Source organism: Oratosquilla oratoria, chromosome 22 (genome assembly GCF_046742065.1).
Source record: "Oratosquilla oratoria isolate Oo_2021 chromosome 22, ASM4674206v1, whole genome shotgun sequence".
NCBI classification, from domain to species: domain Eukaryota; kingdom Metazoa; phylum Arthropoda; class Malacostraca; order Stomatopoda; family Squillidae; genus Oratosquilla; species Oratosquilla oratoria.
In genome coordinates, this window is record NC_134798.1 from 58,591,934 (window position 1) to 58,613,797 (window position 21,864).

The window sequence follows — 21,864 nt, forward strand, 5'->3', positions numbered from 1 at the left end:
CCTACATCATACAAGACAGCATCGTACAAGGACCAAGACATCAAACAAGGTCAAGGGCTGAACAAGCAATGCAAATTCTCGTCCTCTAAATCTTATATGTATGTACTAAATCTCAACCCAGAGGTAAGGCCATAGAGCATTGGTACATCATCTCCACAAAATGTAAAAATACATTGGGTATTGGTTAATAGCCAAAAACAGAGTAAAGATACTTTAGGAAAGACAAAAGCACAAAATCAAGGAGATCACCAAACACGCATGAATGTCCTCTTCTACTTGTACAGGGGATGGCAAAGACCATACATCAAAATAAAAATCCATTTATCAACCCGCCCACACCTACGCACTGGATATGAAGGGTCCCCCTACCCCATTGCTTGGGTCAGGAGTAATGCCGCTAGGTAAATATCTACAATATGGCCCAAAAGCCAAAGCTAGTATATGCCCACATCAGCTTATGGCAACCTTCAACTTTCACCAAATATTTTAAACAGTTAGGAACATCATTCTAAGCCACATTATCCCTTCATCCATTCAAAACTTCATTTACTGTAATCTTTAGTACTCTTTCCCCTCTTGACATATTCCACGTGCACCTGAAGCCCCCCCCCCGCCTCATTTTATTTCTCTCAAGCTCAGTCCATCTGCTTCTCTTTTTCCTCATTCATACCTGTATCAGTGTTCTACTCTATCAAATGTCTCCCTTTGAACCAATTCTTTCCAACTCCAAATGCCACACTATCCTAAAATCACATCATCCCAGCAATATCACCAGTTTACCGTTGAAGCACCTTTTTTGTACAATAAGCACTTGCCTTGGTCTATGTTCAAGTTGCCAAGCTACAAATCCGCATGTAATGATATGATTGCCCACATTAGAAGAACTAAGAATTACCTTTATATTGGAAATACAGTAATCTCTTTTTTATCCAAACAACTGTGGCCCTGGGTGTTCAGACTTCAGGAGTATTCTGATGTAAGGGAAAACCAACTCCCCCTTTAACCCATTACACCATTTCAGTGCTAATTTTTTTTTTTTTAAGTTGTAACCAATGCATAAAAATTGTGTGATAATGAGGTTTGTATATGGGTGAGGTTACTGTAATTGACTAAGGACTGTTAGTGCATGATGCAAGATCAGGAAAGAAAAATAAAGATAAAAGAATGATGAAAGAATATATTAACTTACACACCTGTGCACCTTGATATGTTGAGCATGCTGGCAACATGTTAATAACAGAGTCTGCATATAATTTTCACAATTTCATCACTGTACATTAGCATTAACAAGAATTTTGACACCAGCAACTATCAAACAACATTCTAAGTGCTCCATGTTACATTTCCTACAATGGATTGGAATGCTTCATTATTAAAGATTTAATTAACAAAATACCAAATTATCAACTGGTGGCATACTTGAAGTGCATTGGGTAGCCTTTGTGAAATGTTACCACTGCCACTGAAGCCTGGTTGAACCTGTACACTAGTCGTATGCAATGTGTGTTTAACCTGCTATTGTTGTGGGAGTAACAGTTATCCTCTATTTATTATGGGAAAGTCTTCCCACTTATATAGACAAGCTTACCTGAATAAGAACATCCTGAAACAGAACATTGTACTCAACTGGAATAGCAATACCAATTCATATTTTCCCTTTTTTCCAGTTGCAAAACTAGTACCCATACAATGCAAATTTTTTTTGAACATGTTAACCCTGCCAAACCTTGGCAAATATTCATTCATACCTTCCAAGACAAATTTGTTTCTCAAATTTATTAAGTCGCATAGCCAATGATCCAACCCGAAGACTAGTGAACAGCGACTCTAGGTAACTAGGACTGTGATAGCACCACGAAATCCGCTAGTCACAGCTCCAGGCACCTTGAGTAACTGTGCCTGAACTTGAGAACCTGCAATTAATATGACTTTTGGCAATTGATCACTCCGATGTGTACAAAAGAGGAAGGTTGATTGGGAGGGATGGAGGGAGGGAGAAAGAGCTAAAGCAAAATGGGTATGGTAAGGTAAGGCGAGGTGAGGTGGTGTGTGTGGGGGGGGGGGGGGGGGACTGGGTCAGTGAAAAAGAGAATAGAAGACAAAAAACAGGTAGCAATAAAAATGGAAGGGATGAGAGAGAGAGAGAGAGAGAGAGAGAGAGAGGAAAAGAGAGAGAGAGAGAGCAGGAGTGGAGGACAAGAAAATAGTGAAGGAGAATGTGGGAGAACGAGAGAGAGAGAGAGAGAGAGAGAGAGAGAGAGAGAGAGAGAGAGAGAGAGAGAGAGAGAGAGAGAGAGAGAGAAAGAGAGAGAGAGAGAGAGAGAGCAGGAGTGGAGGACAAGAAAATAGTGAAGGAGAATGTGGGAGAACGAGAGAGAGTGAAGGAATGAGCAGCAGGAAATAATTTTGGGAGTGGAAGAAAAAGGAATCTAAGAGATGAGGGAGGAGATACAGAGAGGAGAGAGGAGAGGAGAGGAAGGAATAGGGAAAGAAGGTGGAAGTTCTCATCAGAACCAAAACAATTACCATGGTATTACATTGCTGCATGTGCCAGGAATTTCAACTCCTTTTGCACAACACTTGAAAGAACCCTGTAAGGCCTTCCACTAATGATTCTAGAAGGTTGGTACAAAGAGTTCAAACAGAGAATGGCAATCACCCACCCAACTGCTTGTCATCTAGTTTCAAAACTAAGTACAAAGCAGCTGGATTGGGAGTTGACAAACGAGTTGGCAATATCAGGATTTGAATTGTGGAAACTGAAAAGTATCAAACATTAAACACAAACCTAAAGTAATCATTGTAAAATGATGATTAGCATACCAGACACTATTACGAGATCACCCACAAGCTTTAAAATCAATCTACAAATGCTTTACGGCCATCTTTCATTTCTAGTTATGTCTGTGAAACATTTCCTCTCTACTTCTTTAATATTTTGCTTTATGATACAAGAGAGAAATATATGAAAGACTGTATACATTTAATCATAAGCCCCGTTTGGTGAAATGTTTGTAAACAAAATGTCTTTTCAGTGAAATACCATTGGTCAATGGGGTTGCTTGACAAGAAGCAACTTGCAAATCACAGGTACAACGACTAAATAGGCAAAGCTGCATGGTTCAAAATATGGACTGTTATTGAAGGACAAGTGGGAAAGCAAGAAAAATGAGATGTGGAAAGATGGAAAATGAAGAGGAGGGATAGACATGCATCTAAGGAAGAGGGAAGGATGGGAGAATGGTCATGAGGGAGAGAGAGGGGAGTGTGGGGTATGAAGGAAATCAGAGGGTGAGAGGGGGAGGAAAAGGAACAACCTCGCACTACCGTTGACATGGGTTGAAGGTCATACAGGTTGTGATGCCTTGAATGTTAAGAATCTTTTCCATGAGAATGGTTTGCTTAATTACACTGCAGTTTATTATATTAATAATGATATATTATTATATCTTCTATGCTGAGCAAGGAAACATGGGTGAGGGGGTAGAAGAGGGATTGTGGTTGTGCGTGGAGGATATTCTGACATAACTGATTCCTCACAGTTCTGTTCTCCGCTTACGTGAAACGGCCTCAATGTGGTTGTACTTTCATGCAGCACTGCTTCAGACCCAGGTAATGGGCAGGAGACAAGGATGACCCTTCACCCATACTGAGCTCAGATGAGAGTGGTGGATAGTCATGCATGTGCAACTTGGCGACCTCACTTACAAAGGGTGAGGAAGCTCTAGATATATATATATAGACAATTGTTCACTCTTCCTTTGCTTTAGTAATTAACCATTACCCAATACAGAGCAATTGTCCTATTCAACCACTTTAACCTTCTCTGCTCCTTCTCCAAGCTTAGATTTAATAATAATGAATAGGTCATTTTCCTAAGTCCTTACAAAGATCAATTTTACCTTTCTTGAAATGTTTCCCCCATTCTTATTGTGTACCTATTCCTGAACTTCTTTTTCCCCTTCTATGTTTCCCATACTTACACCCTTCCTCGTAACTGAAACACATATTTGGTTAAATAGTTCCTACATAACTATCTCTTAGTTTCAGTACACATTTTTCCATTCCTAAATTGTATACAGTTATGGTACCAATTACAGATGTGGTAGTTCTCAAACATGTAGTGTGCATAATAACCCAAAATAATCAAATTTCTGTCCCAACAAGACTACAATAGGTCTCCAAAATGCAACACTTACCTGTGCCAAAACCAAAACATTAATCTATTTATACATCAATGAAATTAAACATCCAAACCTTTAACTGGAAAAGAACTATAATACCAGGCCTCACTTTCAATACTGACAACCAGCCCTGACAGTTAAGTTCCAATTTTATATATATAAAAAATGTACACACACAGATAATAGTATCTGATTTTTTTCTCTATCAAAATATGAAAAAGGAGAGAGAGAGAGAGAGAGAGAGGAGAAGAGAAAGAGAGAAGAGAAAGAGAGAAAGAGAGAGAGAAGAGAAAGAGAGAGAGAAGAGAAAGAGAGAGAGAAGAGAAAGAGAGAGAGAAGAGAAAGAGAGAGAGAAGATGAAGAGAGAGAGAAGATGAAGAGAGAGAGAAGAGAAGAGAGAGAGAGAGAGAGAGAGAGAGAGAGAGAGAGAGAGAGAGAGAGAGAGAGAGAGAGAGAGAGAGAGAGAGAGAGAGAGAGAGGGGGGGGGGTAAGAGGTAAATGTTTCATACAATCATTTATTTCCCCCCTCCCTCTCTGTCAGTCTAAAGAAACACATTTGGAAATAAAGGCAGAGAAAAATAAAGACCTATTGTCCAAGTTAGATTTTTTCAAATATGCAAAACTTGTGCACAATACTATATATTTACACACACACAATCTCTGAAGAAAAATGCAGTGGCACATTGAGATACTAATAAGCTAAAACTTAAATCACATGTCCCCATTGACAAGGACTAGAGTTGAAAAATAGAAAGTGGTATGGTGTTTTGCCTAATCATTTGCATTACAACTGGTATAAACTGAGACATGGCATGTTAAACCCATGGCTCCTACTTGTCTAGGTAATGTTAGTATGGGGCAGTTTAGGATGAGGTGCTCAGCATCTTGGGCAATTTCTGTGGCCAGGTCCAATCAGCGTTTAAGATATTTTGTTTGAGCAAAAAAAATCTGTCTTGAAGATTTCGTTCAGTGATCTTGGCGTGATCATTTTAGTGTTGCTGTAATGTGCAGTATGGTTGGTAGGTTGTACTGTATGATTTTTTATCGTATTCAGTAAAATCCTTGTCTTATGCAATACAAGTGGGGCAGGCTCTAGCACAATTTGTGTACCAATAATTTTTACACAAACTGCAGTGAGGATTTTGGTTTCAGTGTGTAGGTGCCCTACTGGCGTGGTTTTGGTACACCATGATATTACTCTCAACACTTCACTTTGTATAATCTAAAAACAGTGTCATTAGAATGAGGATTTAGAACTACGTGATGAAAGAAAAGCAGTGTGGTTCCTTGCACTTGTTTGTTGACAAATTTTCTTCTGACTAAGCCCATGCCTATGAATAACTAGGTTTATTTTCAATGTATTTTCGTCAGATCTTCAAGTGGGCTGAAGGTCACTAGTACAAAACCTAAGGCCTAAGTTATAGATCTTTTCCTATGAAAGGATGTTGTGTATACCCCTTCCTACCACAACTGGTAAATTTCTCGAGTGCGTTGTTACTGATAATATATGGGGGGGGGGGGCATTCCCATTTCTGAGCTACTCGACTTTTTAGCTATTTTCTAGTTTTAACTTTGGTTCAAGATCACCAGGTCATTTGCACAGGTAAGTATTGTCCTTCGTGGGACTCTGATTCTAGTCATTTCGTCCCAGAAATTTGGGTTATTTTGGGCATCTTTACACAGACTAGCTATGAAATTTCCAATTTCTCATCTTTGTTGTGAATAACTAATTTTTGAATCCAAGAATTACAAAAGAGCATGCCGACAAGAGACCTTTTGATGATGTCTGAGAATTTATTAAATGCATTGTTCTGTCAATAGCCACCACAATCTCTCTGGCATTTGGATGAGGTTTGCGAAGTGTACCGAGGTAGTAGTCATTTGAATCCATGTCGGTTGGGGTAAGTGGTTCAGCGGTTCCAAAATTCATTTAAATAGTAAAATTGTCTAGTTTACTCAATCACATTTTTAAGTTGAAAGAGAATGATACCCAATTTTCTTTACAAATTACCAATAAATTGATGGATGGCGGGAATATTTGTCTGAGGAAATTTACTGGAACTTCGGTCATCCTAATGTGTTCAATTATGAAAATATGTTTTTCATATACATTAAATGCTAAATTATATATGAAAAAAAAAAAAAAAAAAAACACCTATTTAAAATAAATTGTTCTATTTGCCCATGTTTGCTTGATGTCATCCCTTCCCATCTTTTCCATTGCATCCACAGCGTTGTGGTCGTCGTGGTGGGCACCCTGTCGAACATGTTGAAATATACATTATTTCAAGTACCCGATCTTATATATTTTGCATCAATACTGATTTTGTACATTTATAGTTAAACATGAACAGTAGCCTTATACATAAATAATACATACAAGTAAAACACTGATGGTTGATATCACAAATGTGCATGAAGCAAACATAGTCATTTCTTCCCAGAATGTGTTCCATTACATTTACGAAAGTATAAAATCAGTATTGGTGTAAAATACATAAAAGATCGGGTAGCTGAAATAACATTTATCTTTATTTCAACATGTTTGATGGGGCACCCACAACGACAACCGCAACACTGTGGACGCAATGGGAAAGATGGAAAGCGATGACAAAGCAAACATGACCAAACAGAACAATTTATTTGAATCTATGCGACATGGATGAAAATTAATTTAAAAAAATATAAATATAAATATAAAAGTAAGTAAAGTGGGATGCAAATTAAGATGTCCCCCTGGAACTTAGAAAACTTGAGCAAATAACGATGTATCACTTCAGTGAATCTTGAGGCATCGGCAAGAATTTGTAAGTCGCAATACCTTTGATATGAATACTAAAAGTAAAATTATGTAATTTATCTCAGATATGTGGCATTTGCAGGCATAGCAATAATGCTAATAAACCTAACCTAATTATAACATTATTATAAACTATAGCAATCCAACAAATTATACAATTCAGAGTAAATCGCATTATAATAATCACTCATTAATTAACGTTTGCCCATAAAGTGAAAATCATATAGAAGATAAGCATTCTCATAAAATAACTGAACATGGAACACCAAAGTATTTGATAAGCACCATATGCTTCAATTAGTCCAATAATTCTACATGATGAGTGATGACGAGGAAGAATGGGAGGGAATGTAGGGAAAATGCGAGTAAATGCAAAGTTATCTTTGAAGGATGCTGCCAACACCCCCCCCCCCCCAGCAGTAAAGGGCATGGTCTAACCCTACAAATGTGATTAATCATTCGTTAGAAAGTTCTAAGAAAATAAAATGACCTTATATGTGTACAATACATTTCAGTCTTTTTAACAAGGGCGTGTCCTTTGGTTGCATCACTTGCAGTTCCATTATGCAACAAAAAGTTAGTGGATCACAACAGCATATCAATATTTCTCAGTTATGATCACAAAATAACAGGTATACCATAACACATTGTACATTTAGAAACTTGATATATAACTCTTGATTGGCAATATGCATTTTTCCAAGTTTTACCACAATTACTTTCAATAACCAACTCCAGTATAATTTGACCGAGTACCAGACAAAAACTGACTGGTCATTAACATCATGTTACATTGCGTTTCAAACCTCATCTATGGTTACATCATGCAATGACTGGGATTTTAATAAAAAAAATTGAAGAAACACCCCATATCAAGACTTATCTACTACAGCATCGTTACAATGCTAATGCATTAGTCTTTAAATCCACAACAATCACAAACACCTAAATTCGCCTAAAACATGAATTCTGATCATAAGGCCTGCATCGACTTGCCACATACAAGCAGTATTTTGTTTGATTTCAACAATTACCTTCTAGCTGTACTGACCCATGGCCTTGATTGGATATGGGGCTGAGGTAAGTACGAGCAAGATGTCCAAAATCCGAATAAATTCCCTACAATCCTCATTAGTGCGGATTTGGGATCTGTGCTGACGAGGGTAAATAAGAAAAATAATCCCAGCCAATAATAAGAACAACCTATCCTAACACAATGTTGACTAGTCCGACTTCTGCATGTTTCACAAGTTAATTTCGATTTCTCAAGCTGCCCACCAAAGAATTACTGGAAAAATACAAAATAATTGACAAACATTTGCTATAGGGCTATTATTGGTAATGGCTAAGACACAATTGCCGCAGGAAATTATATGAATCATCAAAACATTAATAAAATCCGACGCTCCACTTTTATAAAATCTCTTTCCGTTGAGGCCATGGTAATGCCAAATAAAATTAGCATGCTGACGAGTTTAATTTTTATTAAGTTAGTCCCACTTAATTTACAAGTGATTAATCACCACAAAATTACAAATGCTTGAATATTTCACAATTACTTAATGCTGAAAATTTTCAACATGCCTGCTTATACTATGGTAATATCAAACAAAATTTTCACAATGAAACTAACGGGATATTAGTACCAATGGATGCTGGGTAAATTTCCTTAAACACGCCCAAATCCTGTTAAACATCCCACGGCCCTTACAAACAATTTACAGGGAACTTCGCGGTAAAACTCTCCTACCCACAGCAGTTAACACCCACGACAAAAACTCCCAATGAAACTTTCAATGCTACACAAGAACTCTGCCCTTATTAATTACAATGCACTAAGCTCGATATTCTCTATTGATCAGACCTTACGCCTAATACGGGTAAAATCCCCCTTATTCATACAAATACCTACCATCATGTAGAAGTTGCCATTTCTCCCAGCAGTCCTCTAATTTCCATTAGTCAATACATACCCATTTAAACAAGAACTGCAAAATTGCATTGTACGGGTACGAGCTGATGGATTAAAAAACAAATACACTATTCCTGTTTACATGATGGAGACAATGAAGAAAGAGGGCGAAGTTATCGAGTCCAGTCAGATACACGTACGAAAATAACCTGAGCATGCGATTTTCGAACACGCGGGACCAAGTTCGATGAACCCGCAAAGTTCTATCACACTCCTTGGTAATCTCCAAACAGTACAATCTATAATCACATTCCCCTCCCAACTGCAACACTAATACTGGAATTGGTGAAAAAAATACTTACTTATCGAGGCGAATTTTCTTTAACGCAACTATTTTTCGTGTTTTTCTGTCCTGCGCTTTGTAAACAACGCCATAAGTCCCTTCTCCGATTTTCTCAATCTTCTCGTAGTTCTGTAGAGCCATATTGCACTTAATTGCACTTGGGCCACTATTCAAAAGCAATCCCCCTTGAGTTTAAGCATACATATGATGCTTTATATGGGAAAGCCTTACATCATTAGCGAGTGTATCTTTCCTACGTAGTTCTCATGGCGTCCACTCATTTCCCGCGCGTTGCGTTTTGTTCCGCCAAGTGATGCTACGCTCGAAAAATAAAAATCGATATTAATTATTGTTTATTTATTTCTCAACAAATATTATTTTACCGTAGCAATTACTTTATGTTACACTTCTTTATATGATGTAGTTGATCAAAATAAAATATTGTAATGTTAAATATTATTTTTTCGAGAATATTATTTTCCCTTCCTCTCAAGCTACCGTTTTCTATGACTGTTGGGGTGAACATTAAATTATTCGTGATGGTCATACACACTTAAGCATGAAAACAAATACTATAGGAACAAACATTATTTCAAATATGTTATCTAAATTGGATATGGCACATGTAATGTAATTAATTTTGTTTTTATAGCATCAAGAACACAATATATGTCCTGTGAAGAGGCTCCTGAGCTTCATGCAGGCATGAAAGGCCCCTTCCATGTATGAGTTACTGTCAGTGGAAAGTAAAATGTAAAACATTATTTTTCTTGCAGTGCATATTCATGCTCACACTTATGTACACAAACTTGAACATCTTTTTTAAGCAGCAAATAGTCACAAACCGATACTCTTGTTTTCACTTGTCACACTTCTATGCTAACACCTTGAAATTATTTTCGTACAGGTCGGAAACCATTACGCCATTGCTATTTTCACAGTAAAATATTTAGGCGCGAAAAAGCACAATTAAGTATTTTGTCGTTTACGCCAGTATTAGGCTTGTTAATATTTAATTAGGTTAAGATATTTTTAAGTATTTAAGGTCACATGCAACAGGGAATGTGTGCGTAGGAATTGTACAACTGCAGAGTGAGGGAAGCTAATAAATGTCTGGGGAGAATGAAAAGTCGTGAGAAATGGATGTTAAAGGGTAGATACAAAGAGAATGCTATATGAAGGGGTGAAAGTGCTTACGACAATGTCTGGAGCACACACTTGGAATTTAAGGAAGGCAGAAAGGGGAATTTCAATGTGCTTGAGATGAAGTATCAAAGAAGTGTGATAGACGAGACGAGGATGAATCGAGTGTAAAATGAGGAGGTAAGACGAAGAGTTGGGGTGGAAAGGGAGATGGCAGATATGGATAATCAAAATACTGGGATGGTTTGGACATACGAAAACAATGAATGAAAAATAAGGGTAAGAAAGGCAAAGGTGGTTGGAGTGAATTTGACGGGAAGACCAAGATTGAGATTGATGGATAAGATGAAGGGGACCTTAAGGGGGAAAAAATGGGTGTCTGTTGAGCAAATAAGGGAGTGGGCAAGAGATAGATGTGACTCGGGAATGGTTGTGAATGGGTAACAATTTAACTCAATGTAATCTCTCCTTGGCTTCTTCAATGACTCATAAGTGGACAAGGAGTAAAGAAAGATGTAAAGAAGCAATGGGGGGTGAACCATATTCGATTCCCGGGGCTCTGCTAGGGTGTTGTGTCTTGCTGCATTGCTTCTGACCCAGGCGGGGGGCAGGGTGTAGGAGTGGCTCATCGTTCCCAAGGAACTAAGATGAAAAGGAAAAGAAATGGTTGGACGACCACAATGGAAACAAGCTTAATGCTGTTTTGTGTTATCCTCGGCATTTGTAATTGTTATTTCGAACTATGTGTTCTTTTAATTATCTGCACTTCATGTATGTTGATGCAAAGCCAAATAAACTTATTATTATCATTATTACTATTATTGTTATTATTATCATCATCATCATCATCATCATCATCATCATCATCATCATCATCATCATCATCATCATTATTATTATTATTATTACTATTATTATTATTATTATTATTATTATTATTATTATTATTATTACTATCATTATTATTATTATTATTATGTATGTATGTATTATTACTATTATTATTATCATGCTTTGGCTAGCTATCTCTATTATAATAAGGAAGGAGCCTTTTGGTAAACAGAAAAAATATGTTAAGATGTGGTATAAATGTGGTGCGAATATGGGTGTGCAGTTGGCACCCCTGGCATGGGGTCAGAGGTCACCATGTAGAAGGGTTAAATGGGCGTTGGCTGATGCGTATGGGCAGTATGTATGTGGCGCGAACGAGAAAAGGAGGGGAAGAGAGTGAGTGAGAAAAGTGCAGCGGAAGAAAAATATGGAAAATAATTACCTAGGGTAGGATTGATAGGCGGTACAAGTGGAAGAGAAATTAGCTAGAAGGGTCTTCGTCACCGAAGAAGAAGAAGCAGGAAATAACGCGGGTAAGGTGATACGTTGCCCCGCGACCACAAGCTATCTAGGCATGGCCGAGGCGACTAGCACAAAGGGCGAATCGTTCAAGATGAGCAACATAAGCCTAAAACAGTTTGATGGGAATGGAGACATCGCCGCGTGGCTTAAAAAGGCAGATTTGGTGGTAAAATCAACCGGTGTGAGCGACGTCACGAGCTATATTGCCCTTAATCTGGAAGGCGACGCATTCACCATCTACCTAGAAATGAAAAAAAAGAGATCAAGCAGATGCAGAAAAGCTACATAAAAACAGGGTCTCGAAGAGGCATTCGTTGGGAGTGTGTTCGAATCGTTTAATTGGCTACAAAGAATGCGCTGGGCTGGCGAACAGGGTGTACTTGCCAACGAAATTAGGAGATTAGTGGGACTATCGAGACTTAAAAGCAAAGATTTGGAATAAGTTGTTAGAATGGTGTTTGTGAATGGCTTTCCAGACCACGTATCTGCTGGGCTACAGAAAATAGATGATGCCGTGTCTGTGAGCATGGACGTGTTGGCAGTCCGTGCTAGACTTATCACAAAAACACAGAAGGGTAGGCCGTTAGCTGCAATAGCGACAGAGAAATCAAAAGGCCTTGCACGAGACCAAGGATCGAGATGCCAGTGCAATGACTCGCCCGAGAAGAGAGGAGACCTACTGGATCAGAGTCCACCGGCCGATAGAAAAGGGAAAACGTGGGAGTCCAGGGCAATCAGAGCGGATGGAGAGGACCCCCCGCCCCTTAGAATGCGTTGTTATGTGTGTGGGCGCCTCGGCCACGTCGCGAGGGGTTGTGGATAGACGGAGTCTATCTGTTACGAATGCAGAGAACCAAGACATATCGCTCGACAATGCGAGCAGGGAAACGGACAAGGGGCGGCTGGTGTGCGAGCTGCCGCCCAATCAATGCAAAGGCGCTCCCGAACGATATGTCAATTGTAGATGTCCGGCTGAGAGGAAGGTGTGCAAGAGTACTAGTAGATTCCGGCTCTTCAACCACGATTGTAACGGCCGACATGATTAAAGGATTCATACAGAGAGACATGGCCCTGATGACTGGTGACCGAAGAGAGACAAAGTGCAAAGGCGACAATGAAGTTGAAATGAGAGTGGAGGGCATTCCAATACGTCTAAGAGTGGTTGTCATTAGAACTCTCATAGAGGGAATTGAAATGGTGCTGGGAATGGATGCAATTATAGAGCTCGGAGAAGTCACGTTTGTCGCCGGACAAGTGAGGGTTGGAGCTATACGTGACTCGAGTACGGAATGGATGGGTAGGAGCCGTCAGAAGCCGGAAATTAGACGTAGGAATGACAGTGAGGGCCATGGAGGGTAGTATCGCTACGAAGCTCGACCTTGACGAGAAGGCGGCATCTTGTACCATTGAGGGACGAAGACTTCCTGGCGAAATTTGATGGACAGAAGTGGGAGGCAGAGTGGTATCTCAAAGGAGGTTCGCCCATATTGAAGAACAAATTCGACTGTAATGAACAGATTCTCGGAAAGTTGGTGCGAGATTACTTTGACATCGAAACACAGCGGTGGATTAATGAGGGAATTTTGAGTCCTTAGGAGGAACCAGTGGAAGATGGAATCTTGCCTCTGATGGCGGTGGTGTAGCAAATCAAGACCAAAGTACGACCGGTGTTGGACTTCGCGAGCTGAACTAGTTTGTAAGGTGTCACACTGGCGATGATTTTGTAGACATATATAACGAGACTACGCAAATGGCGCCAAATGAGGGGTGCGCCCACGATTGTAGACCTACAGGCGGCATACCTCCAAATTCACGTGGAAATACCAACTAATATAATATAAAGGTAAAACATATTGCTTGATCAGACTGGGATTCGGGCTGTGCTCAGGCTCTGAGGATAATGACGAGAATCCTGTAGACAGTGCTGAAGAAGTTTGAAGTGATGAAGAAGGGCATGGATTCCTACCTCGATGACATATTAGTGGATGATGCTATTGTACCGTCGTCGGATGTAGTGGAGCACTTCGCTCGGTTTGGACTGACCTCGAAGGAACCGGAAACGATGGAAGGAGGAGTGGTGTTGGGGCTGTGACTAGAGAGGGACGGGAGCGGAAACCTGATGTTCAGGAGAGGCAATGATATCTCTGATGTAACGGACGAGATGGGCAGACAAGAGCTCTTCTCGTTGTGTGGAAAATTGGTTGGTCACTTCCCGATCGCCGGTTGGCTCCATGTGGCGTGCAGTTATATTAAGAGGCGGTAAGGGTCGAAGGGTTGGGGAGACAAGGTTGATGAGGGCACGCTCACGATGATACGTGATATCGTATGACGGGTTAGAAGCGATGATCCAGTGAAAGGACAGCGGGCTGCACCGCAACAGAATATAGGTGTAATATGGTGTGATACTAGCAGCATAGCAACCGGCGTAGTTCTTGAGATAGAAGGTGTGGTGGTCGAAGATGGGGCGTGGCAGCGCAAAAAAGGACGACTACCATCACAACGTACCGTAGTTGGATGCAGTTTTAAAAGAAGTCAATTTGGCGCTGAAATGGGGGCTACGCGAGATCGAAACCAGGACAGATTCAGTCACGATGGCGGGATGGATGAACTCAGTGCTGACTGCTGAGAAGAGAATACGCACGAAAGGGGCAGCAGAGGTCATTGTGAAACTTTCCTTGGGATCCTAAGGGAGTTAATAGACGAGTTCAGCGTGAAGGTGAGCACAATCCAAGTGCCGTCGGGAGTGAACAAAACGGACGTGATAACCAGAGTAAAAAAGAAAGAAAGAAAGAAAAAAGTTGGCTGAGAGTGCCGGAAGAACAGGAAGAGGAGAAGGTTGAAGTGTGCGCCGCGGGATCCTTATGTGTAGAGGAGTTGCATGGAACACATCACCTAGGTGTTGATAAGTCATTGTACTATGCAAGGAAAGTTGACCCGAATATAACGAGGGAAGAAGTCCGGCGGTCTGTGAGAGCATGTATCCGATGTCAATCAATAGATCCCGCCCCAAGACCGTATGCAACGGGGAACTCAGCGTAGAAGAGAACTGGAGGAGGTTGGCGGTCGATGTAACCCACTATCGACGGAGCATGCACTTATCGATAGCTGACTGTGGCCCAGGACGATTCGCCGTCTGGCTGGAGCAGAAGATGGAGACGGGGGAGGAAAGTACACGGGTGATGAATGATATATTTCTAGAATGCGGTCTAGTGGATGAAGTCCTGATGAATAACAGAACCGCGTTTCGGTCGGGAGCACTGGAAGAAAAGCTGAACAAGTGGAGCACGAGACGTTTCTTTAGGGCTGCTTACCGGCCAAGCGGAAATAGAATAGTAGAATGACACCATCGCACTATTAAGTCCATCGCCGAAAGGGCATTAATACCGCCCAGGGAGGCAATCTTCTGGTATGATAAATCCCCTAGGTTAAGCCAAGACGAAGACTTGGTTCCACAAAGAGCATTATCTAAGTATGACTGGCGACATCCCAGGGTAGCGCCGGTGCTACTGGCCGATGCTGAGGAAGGCGCTGCCTCGGCACAGTAGTAGGAGGAGGTATAGGTGAAGCCAAATGATAGTAAGTGCACCTCACAATGGACGACGCGGTATCGTGACGGAAGTAAATTCGCGGAACAACATCTCTGTCGAGGGAGTGCCACGACATATTCTGGATCTTCGTCGTGTGGTGGATGGCGGAGAAAACGATGAAGATAATTACGACGCGGTAGTGGATGGGGGAGCAGCGCCTCGACGACCGCAGCGCAGTAGACATCCTCCGAGATGGCTGCAGGACTACGAAGTAGGAAGTGGAGGAGACGAAGAATAGGTTGATCTCGAGATCAAGGGATGTGTGGTATGAATATGGTACAGATATGGGTGTGCGGTGAACACCCCCGGCATGGGGTCAAAGGTCACTGCGTAGAAGGGCCGAATGGGCGTTGGCTGGTGCGTATGGGCAGTGTGTATGTGGCGCGACCGAGGAAAAGAGGGGAAGAGAGCGAGTGAGAAAAGTGCAGTGGAAGAAAAATGTGGAGAATAATTAGCTAGGGTAGGATTGGTAGGCGAAACGAGTGGAAGAGAAACTAGCTAGAGAAGTCTTCGTCATCAAAGAAGAAGAAACAGGAAATAACGCGGATAAGGTAATTGATACGTTGCCCCGCGACCACATAAGATAAGATAGGGTTTGACAAATGATGAATATGCTTCTTATTATCATTGTTTTTATTATCATTATTATCATTTTCAATCGACGAATATACCGATCTAACATGGCCATCGGACAATGATGTTGGCGGAAAAAATATGGCGTGTTTTTGTTTCTGACTGATTTTGCGCCAGAAATGGCTATAGCCTCGGTGATATCTTCGTTTATTTATTTATTTTCAACAAACAAAAAATCTTATTCTGAACCACCCAAGGGGTTCAAGAGAAGGAAAGGGCTGTTGTCTCATCACAACTACAAGACTGGCTAATAGGACCTACAGTTATCATACGGTGAATATCTTACTTCTTACTTCTGCTCCCAGGTAGGCCTTCAGCCTGTCAGTCGGGCCAGCACACTTTTCCAGATTGTCCTCTCAAAGCATCCTTCTTCCCTCAAATCCTCTATTTTTTCCGAATCCATCTTTTCTTCGGTCTACCTCTAGAACTGCTACCTTCTGGTCTCCAGTTCCATCTTTTCTTTGCAATTCTCTCTTCATCCATTCTCTCCACGTGCCCAAGCTGACCTGCTTAAAATCATCACACCCTGAAACCAGTCTATATATGGAGAGCTTTTTCCCCCTTACAAGTGAGGTAGCCAAGTCAGAGGCACGTACCTATTCCCACCCATTTTACTCCCACTAGTGGCAGATCCAGGGGGTGGTGGCTGAAGCCTGCCCTCTCCCCCCAAATTTGTTCTTTCATTACCTCATTGTGAAGGTCGAGAAACCTGCCGCGTGTACACTGGTACATGGCAGAAAACAGTACTACAGTGGCAGAAGTATATTCAACACACCACTGAGAGCAAATCTTTAAAATGAAAGGCAAAGTATTACTTTTGCACAATATTCTGAAAAAAACTAAAGTGAGAACATATATTTCAATTTATATTCAAAATCGTCGTAGTCGTGCTACAGAGTACATCTCATTAAAAGCGCCATCTATATTTACAAAATTCAGGTTAGCCCCCACCCCAAAGCGTCATCTATATTTACAAAATTCAGATTAGTCCCCACCCCACTCGCAGCGTCCAGTCAGTAACAAATTTGTCCCTCCTATCCTCCTTTCTGGCTAACTTCCCTGCCCAATTCCACTTCCATTCCTTTATCGCAATAGTTTTTACTCCCGTCTGCCCTCTTGTCCAGCATGCCCTCCTCTTGTCTTTCCCCGTTATTCTGACGTTATTTTCTCCAGTCCTCTGTTCACAAAATTTTGTCTACAATGCCTTTGTCAATTTGCATGTCTCATCTATAGATCATGAATCATAGATTACAGTAAATTTTGTGTTTGATATATATATATATATATATATATATATATATATATATATATATATACATATATATATATAACTAGATAGCCTCTCACGATGTTTCCACATCTACAACCTTCCAACCTATTTAATAATTTGTTATTTACTTAATTTCTAGTTTAGTCAATTTTAGCACTTGACCTGAATAACTATATTCTTCATTTTTTCAAGATTTTTCATCATCATATAACTTGAACATTACTTTAGATTTACTCTTACTTACCTTCAAATTAAATTTTGAGATCTTCCTGGTCGAGATCTGTTACAGAGCTGGGCGCGTTCCTCTGTCCGTTCCGCTTCAGTTTGGCCGCGGTTAGCGCTTCCAAACTAATAAAGCAATATAGGTGCTGGAATAGTATGTGGCCTACGAAGTTTTTTTTTTTTTTTTTTTGTATAGTATGTGGCCTACGAATTTTTTCTTTGGTATAGTATGTGGCCTACCAAACTTTTATTTCGGTATGAACCTGTCTCTTAAGATTTAATAGTTTGGGAGCGCTAACCGCGGCCAAACTAAATCGTAACGCACCGAGGAACGCGCCCAGCTCTGATCTGTTAGGCATGGGGTTTAGGGGAAGACAGTTAAATACACGACAAATACTAAATATACTTATTACGATAGGTAGTGCCATCTACATAGGTTACAAACATGTACAGCCGGCACATTTAATGAAGAACACTAACCGGTGGAAATATTCCCCAATCTGACATTTAATGTTGTGCACGAGCAAGCAGGCAAGCTGGGCAGGATGAACAGCCAACGTGTACATTAACATAAGTTGGTGACAAGCAGATATCTTCCCCTGTAAAATAGCGCCTTTCCATGTGCGGGCAGCTAAGGTGAGGGCCGTCCCGTTAGAGCTGTAGTACCCGTGCTACCGGCGAGCAAGGCGAGATGAGCGGAGGTATTCGCAGCCAACCTAAGGTTGCCGTTGTGGACGTGGGGTCCCATGGGGCAAGGCTGGGCGTGTTGCTGCAGGGCAGGTAGTGCGTTACCGTCGGACATGTAGCGCGTTACCGAAAAATCTATATATACTGAGAGCAGTTTCGGTTACCCGGGCGAGTACCACAACCCTTTTTACTACAATGCACCTTAACCATTCTTCTGCACTGAGGGGTAATTCTCCAGCGATCACCCCTCTTCTCCTACTATCAGCCGGAGATATAGGGAACAATCCTTGGCCCACCACAAAATATACATGCCCAACATGCTACAAACACAACCTCGAGCCGGCAGACAAAGGGCTCAGTTCAGTGCAACTCATGAAAAAAACTGGGCCCACCTCACTTGTACATCCCTTCCTGACATAAAACAATATGTAAACACCTGGACCTGTTCTACTTGCCCACCCATAACTTTACTCCCATTGTCACACCTCCGGCCTGCATCCTTGCACACACACACACACACACACACACACACACATACACACACACACTTGGCATCCCCTTCCCCCCCTTCTCCTCAAACATTCCTTCTTCTGACCCTGATCCTAACCCCCACCAGTATCCCAACCCCATACAACAACGTACAACACGTACAAAACACACATCAACATCTTACAACATAACATTGATGGCATAAAAAACATGAACTCGAACACTTTCTCAAACAACGCAACATACACGTTGCCCTCATGCAAGAAACAAAACTACGACACTCCCAAAAAACACCCACAATTCATAATTTCACTACCATTAGACAAGACCGGACTGACGGCAGCGGCTGTGGACTCATCACCCTGATCCACCTGTCCATTTGTTTTATGGACACAAGTGCCACCACCAAAATCCTCCTCCCTACCACAGACAACACCACCGAGACCCAACCAATCCAAATATGAACAGGTAACATGTCCACAATTACACTAATTAACATGCAGACCCTCCCTCATTGTCCCCCACAGTTCCAAACAATTTCAGGTCTAACCAACTGGCCACCATCCCCAACATTAGCCTAGGTGGTGACTTCAACGCCAAGTCGTCGGCTTGGTATATCACCAACCCCAACACGGACAGAGGGTTTGATCTGCAGACACAACTTGACTCATCCCAGTTGGCGACAGACACACACTCCAATTACAAAAACGCAAACCGGGAAGCTTTCACTGAAGATACAGAACAATACTTTGAGACACTGAAAGGTACACAAATCACAGACATAGATGCTGCTGTGCACACCATCAATATAACCATACAAAACGCAGACAAGAAATACATCCCTACAGCCAACAGAAAATCACACAACACAAACTTTACACCAGAAATCCAAAGACTCATCAGACAACGTGACACACTTAAGCACAATACCCCCACACCTGACTTTCAGAACATAACAGACCAAAATATAAACACTAAACACTGAGATCAACAATAAAATAGATTAACAGGAACACTATGTTGGCAGACATTTGTCTAGAGATTTGATCAGGGAAAAATGTACAAGACACTCAACAACATTACACTATCCAACAGCACAACACACTCTCACACAGCGATAACCATAACAACAATTAATTTACACTCAAAAAGACAAGTAAACACAACCGACGCATCATTTGATATAAGAAAGACTTACCCACAGACCCAGACTACACACCCTTATAGACATCCAGACGAAACATACAATGTAATCCATAACCCCAAGCAATCTTCCACCTGTGGCCCTGACAACATCAGTAACGTCCAACTAAAACACCTTGAACCACATAGCATACATGTATTCACCAATACTGCAAAACTACATCTATTCACACAACACTATACCCGACGTCTGGAAGCATGGGGAACTCATCACCATCCCCAAATCTAACAACAACACAACATTTCCAACATCACACCGCCCAATCACACTTCTCTGCACTACCTCCAAAATTATAGAACGCCTCATAATACAACTCGTCACACCACATACCCCATTTGCTGATTCACAATATGGTTTTAGACCACTACACTCCATAAATGCTCTTCTGATAAATCTCACACAGAAGAGTTTTCGATGGCATCAGTTCAGAAAAAAAAAACATACAGAAAACTTCTCGTAATACTAGACATCAGTAAAATTTTCGATGCCATCCCCCGTCACAATCTCACAAACGAAATATATAACACAGACATGCACAATGATACCAAAAGATGGCTGGCCAATTATCTGTAAGGCAGAATTGTCTCTGTGTCGTGTAATAGCCAATCATCGCAAACCAGAAAATTTAAGAACGGAATAGGCTACCACAAGGTTCAGTCCTATCTTCTTACGCAGACGACATAACAATTACAAAAGAACATAACATAAGAATATAAGAATGAAGGAGACTGTAGGAGACCATAAGGCCTACACTAGGCAGTTCCATGTCTATTACCACCTATTATTGCCTAACGTGTTCTTAAAACAACCGATAGTTTCAGCGCTCACTACATAGTTACTAAGTATATTCCATAAGTTGACCACTCTACTGGTAAACCGGTTCTTGCATATTTCCTTCTTAAATCTAAATTTTTCCAATTTAGATCCATTACTGCGAATCATGTCCTGTTATCTTAATATGATGACTTTATCTGTAGCCTCGTTAAAGCCCTAGATCCACTACAACTATTTACTATTAGATCACCCTGCGCTCTGCGTCTTTCCAGGGAGTGTAAATTAAGGTACATAACCCTATCCTCGTAAGGTCACTTTCTGAGCCCTCTTGTATATTGACAAATGGAATATATGAATAAATAGGTGAATAAATAAATACACAAATAAACAAATAAGTAAACGAATTAATGAATAGATGAATAAATTTATTAATGAATGAATAGATAAATGCGTAAATGAATAAATGTATAAGTGAACAAATAAACAAATGAATAAGTGAAAAAATAAACAAATGAATAAATACATTAATAGATAAATGAATAGATAAACAAATTAATAGAAAAGGAATAAACAAATAAATAGACATACGTAATAAACAGATAAACAAATAAAAAGAGAAAGAGAAAAGAGGTGGGGTGGACGTCGTATAGTCATGGGAAAGACCAGGTAGTGGCTCGAAAGCTCTGGCAATCAATATCCATCTAACATGACCTCGTGCATTGCGCTGCTTCACTGTTCGTTATGGGTGGGAAGGCACCGTCTCTCTCTCTCTCTCTCTCTCCTTCCACCACCACCACCCTGCCAATTTTGTGGAGGTCAAGCTGTTTTCATACGATAGAAGAAAGAGGATAGATCCGTGGTGTAAATAAACAGTCATCACTGTGCTTTCGTCTATTGCGTCCATTTGTGCAAGGTCATCTGCGATTATTGATGTGTCGTATTTGTGTTTATCATTGTCGCTGCGCATTTCTTGTTTTACATTTTATTTATTTATTTATTTATTTACTTGTTTATTTATTTGTTTATTGTTTCAAATATTTCTGATTATGTTACTCTGAAGACAAAACGTCATCTATGGATAACTTTGGGTAACATGTTTTTGAACATCCTCCAGATGGCAGGAATCTTGATAGAAAGTTGGAAAATAGGATGAGGAAGATTATTACCTGCCATAATGTTGTCGTTTTTTAATTCTACTTGTGTTTTTAAGATTCTGTTCCCTTCTTTCACAAAGAATTACAAAGGTGGAGCATGCCGACAGGA

General features: G+C 40.6%; 1 protein-coding gene across 1 annotated transcript in view; it reads right to left on the bottom strand.

Annotated features, from left to right (window-relative positions):
- Positions 1-9,541, bottom strand: part of LOC143037619 (cyclin-dependent kinase 2-like) — a 61,238-nt gene extending 51,697 nt beyond the window's left edge. The window contains exon 1 of the mRNA XM_076206138.1: positions 9,259-9,541. Coding sequence (XP_076062253.1) covers positions 9,259-9,380 — 122 coding nt within the window. The 5' untranslated portion in view covers positions 9,381-9,541. The remainder of the gene's footprint in view (positions 1-9,258) is intronic.
- Positions 9,542-21,864: the final 12,323 nt, after the last annotated feature.